Genomic DNA, 3,925 nt, shown 5'->3' on the forward strand with positions numbered 1-3,925 from the left:
TCTCTAACCGCTCTGCTTTCAGGCCCACGCAGTTCAGCGCACACGTCCAACTAGGGCAGATGCCAGTCACCACCATTCACCAGATTTACACCAACACTACCGCATCTACTTCCTCCATCCAGCCCGGGTGTCTCCATCCAGCCCGGGTGTCTCCGGTATTTACAGAGACCTTTTAAATTTTGCCAGAGGGCATGTGCACTTTCTGGGGAAGGACAGGGAGAGGAAGTGAGAAAGCGCCCCATGAGGGATAGCCATTCCACAATCCCTCCTCCTCCGTTTCTCCTTTCGGGATTTTGGGCACACATGCACACTCATCTGGTGTGTTTCTCAAGGTGCCAAGGCCGGGACTTGAACTGCACTGTCAGCCACGTGGGAACCAGCTGCCTTAACCACCACCACCAGCTGGCTCTTACAGAGTATGCTCTACTCTTCCTCTCCTCCACATGCAGTCCTGCCCGCCCCCAGCCAGCAATGGGCCTGCTGTGACTCAGTTTCCCAGCAGAGTCCCCTGACCGAGCCGAGCACTACCTCCATCTGTCGCCTATGCGACCAGGTCCCGTCCAGACTGCTGTGCAGAGTGCCCCAGGGCCTCTGGGGTCTCCACTCGCAGCCCTGGCCGAGACCCTAGTGATTTAAAAAGGGGAAAGTTCCTGTCAAGTCCTTCAGCACACTTTCTGGCACGGAGTAGGCGTTCAATAAACATCGCCTGTAGTTTAAATGTAATACTCCTCCAGCAGTTAGCGTTGTGGCTATGTCACTGGACTCCCACGTAGTCGACCACAGTTAGAGTCCCAGACCCGGTGGCTTAAACTCACGCCTGCGCGTGTACATGCGTGCCTAAGATCCCGAGAGGAGAATGGAGGAGAAGGGATTGCGGCATGGCCATCCCCCCGGGGGTGATTTCTCACTTTCTGTCTCTCTGTGTCTGTCTAGCGAGCACACGTGCCCTATAGCAAAAACCTCTTAAAAAAAAAAAAAAAAAAGAAAGAAAAACCCTATTCTATACTACCCTTGTCATGCACCATGGAAACCAGCAGGGAAAGCAGAATGTTAAATATTTGTCTCATTTTCCTAAAAGCCTATTTTTCCCTATGTACTCAGATTTAGTTATGTCACGACTCACTCATGGCTAAGAGATCACCAGCCAGATGGAGACAGCACCAAAGGGCAAGCTGGCCTCCCATTCCCTGCAGGATGGAATCCAGGCTCCTCTTCACTCCCCAAGGCCTGAAGTCTGCAGTCCCCACAGCCCCCACACTCCTGGGACCAGCAGGCCTCCATGCCACCCCAGGAAGCCAGCACGCGTAGCACAGGTGACCAGCAAACCCAACCTGAGAGCCAGGGGCGGAGGGGGAGGGCTTTCTGCTCCTGCTCCTTGCAAAGCACACACTTCCGCCAAAATGTACAGCAACTCCTACCCTGCAAAAGCACCACGCCAAAAAACTACTGGAAGGAAAAAGTATTAGAACAGCCATTATTTCTGGCTAGATAGAAACATGACATCTTTATACATCTTTGTAACTTCTAAATATTCTGCTATGGACATATTTAGCTGTAAAAAATAAATAAATAAAACAAAACCTAAAAGTTGTTGATTCCCAAGGAAAGAAAGCAGATGTTTTGACCCTTATCAGCTGCAAGAAGTCACCGAGTCTCTCCACCTGCTACCCAGTAAAGCAGAACCACCATAAGGAACAGCTTGTGAAGCATCTGACAAACGACCTCTAGGTGTTCTGGGCAGAAGCGGGGAGGTGAGGGAATTTAGTGATTATAAAAGCTGAAGTCCCAAAAGTGGAGAAAACCTTCCTGTTGGGCTTTAACAACGAAGCAAATTAAAACCACACACAGACTAAAGAGCGCCTGCTTACCCTGTGCTGCTCCGGGACAGGCGTGGTGCACTTGTACGAGTAATCCAAGCCCATTTCCCCAAACGCCACAGCCTTGGGGTGCCTCAAGGCTTGCAAAAGATTTCTTTCTTGACTGTCATTGTAGTAACGTGCAAAATGAGGGTGACAGCCAAAGGCCCCCCAAACTAGATCCTCTTTCAACAGCTCCTCCCACAGGCAATCCGTCAGAGTCCGAGGGTCACAGAAGTCAGAGATGCAGCCCTGAAACTCCTTGGGGAAGGAGCTGCTATAAATCTTCCTGAACTTGGTGAAGGTCCCTTTGAAAGACAGCTTAGAGTACAGCATGTCCAGGTGACAATGGGTGTCAATGAAGCCCTCCTCCAGGCTCGGCTCCCGGTGGCTCCTTGGCAGGGAGCCAGATGCGGGTCCTCCACAGGGACGTGGCGGCTCTTCCTCTTGGAATGTTCTCTTCTCCTTCATCTCTTCTTCTGAGCTTCTGGAGAAGCGACAGGAGCGAGAATTTCGGGACCGGCCTTCCTCTGTGGCCTCCAGGTCCCTGGAAGTGCTACGGGCACCCACTGTGGAGTTGGAGGGATACTCGCTCAGGAGGCTCCGGCTGCTCCTCTCAGCCTGGGCCGCGTCTCTGCTGCTGCCCACGGAGGGGTAGCCGGAGGGCTTGGGGCTGCTGGTCCAGTAGCTGGCGTAGTCACACCAAGGGCTACTGTACAAATGAGGCGGGTACATGACGTAGTCGGTGGTGAAGGAAGAAGGCTCTGGAACTGCCGAGTACTTCAGCGAGATGGGCTCCTCCTGAGAGAACCTGACTGTGGAAACCTCATCCACATCGGACCAGTCGCTTCCTGAAGAGGGGTGCTCTATCACCACCTCCCTGTCTTTATGCTGCAGAGAAGAAGCGACAAGGGGTTAGCGCTCCCACGTGGACACCTCCCTCACGCAGGCACGCGCGGAACGTGAGCCGCAGCTTGTTTTCACTGCAGGGGGAAGGCGCTGCAGGCTCCTTAGCCCACCGCGTCACCTGGCTCGCCACACCTGTCCGTCATCTCCAGATGGAAGCCATAGTCTGGGGGAAGCTAGGCTCCTCCTGAGAGAACCTGACTGTGGAAACCTCATCCACATCGGACCAGTCGCTTCCTGAAGAGGGGTGCTCTATCACCACCTCCCTGTCTTTATGCTGCAGAGAAGAAGCGACAAGGGGTTAGCGCTCCCACGTGGACACCTCCCTCACGCAGGCACGCGCGGAACGTGAGCCGCAGCTTGTTTTCACTGCAGGGGGAAGGCGCTGCAGGCTCCTTAGCCCACCGCGTCACCTGGCTCGCCACACTGCAGGGGGAAGGCGCTGCACTGGCTCCTTAGCCCACCGCGTCACCTGGCTCCTTACACTGCAGGGGGAAGGCGCTGCATTGGCTCCTTAGCCCACTGCGTCACCTGACTCCCTATACTGCAGGGGGAAGGCGCTGCACTGGCTCATTAGCCCACCGAGTCACCTGGCTCCCTACACTGCAGGGGGAAGGCGCTGCAGGCTCATTAGCCCACCGCGTCACCTGGCTCCCTACACTGCAGGGGGAAGGCGCTGCAGGCTCATTAGCCCACCGCGTCACCTGGCTCCCTACACTGCAGGGGGAAGGCGCTGCAGGCTCCTTAGCCCACCGCGTCACCTGGCTCCTTACACTGCAGGGGGAAGGCGCTGCAGGCTCCTTAGCCCACCGCGTCACCTGGCTCCCTTACACTGTCCGTCATCTCCAGATGGAAGCCATAGTCTGGGGCAGGCTACAGCTGTGAACGGCCACATCGGGTCTGGGAACAAACCTGCAACCAGGGTCTCATGATGCTACCCCTGCAGGGGATGCTAGACCTGCACTCCCGTTCTTAATGATGTCTCTTGAGGGACCAGCAGTTAACGTAACGGCTATGTCGCTGAACACCCACATAGCTGACCGCAGTTCAAGTCCTGGACCCAGTGGCTTAAACTCACGCTGGGTGCGTGTGCGTGGGTGCCCAAGATTCTGAGAGAACAGAGGAGAAGGGATTCCGGTGTGGCCATCCCCCCCAGGGGGGGA

At 55.4% G+C, this 3,925-nt stretch overlaps 1 protein-coding gene across 3 annotated transcripts in view; it reads right to left on the bottom strand.

Annotated features, from left to right (window-relative positions):
* TATDN2 (TatD DNase domain containing 2) overlaps positions 1–3,925 on the bottom strand; it is a gene marked incomplete at its 5' end in the record, with an annotated part of 32,925 nt that overhangs the window by 9,730 nt on the left and 19,270 nt on the right. For 2 of the 3 annotated variants that reach the window (XR_335070.3, XM_006151992.3), the window contains 2 exon segments: positions 1,869–2,667; positions 2,960–3,039. Coding sequence is in view for 2 of the 3 variants with exons in the window: in XM_006151992.3 (XP_006152054.1) it covers positions 1,869–2,667; positions 2,960–3,039 (879 nt within the window). 3 annotated transcript variants of the gene reach the window in all.

The sequence above is a fragment of the Tupaia chinensis genome, unplaced genomic scaffold (assembly GCF_000334495.1).
Source record: "Tupaia chinensis unplaced genomic scaffold, TupChi_1.0 Scaffold000333_1, whole genome shotgun sequence".
NCBI classification, from domain to species: Eukaryota; Metazoa; Chordata; class Mammalia; order Scandentia; family Tupaiidae; genus Tupaia; species Tupaia belangeri.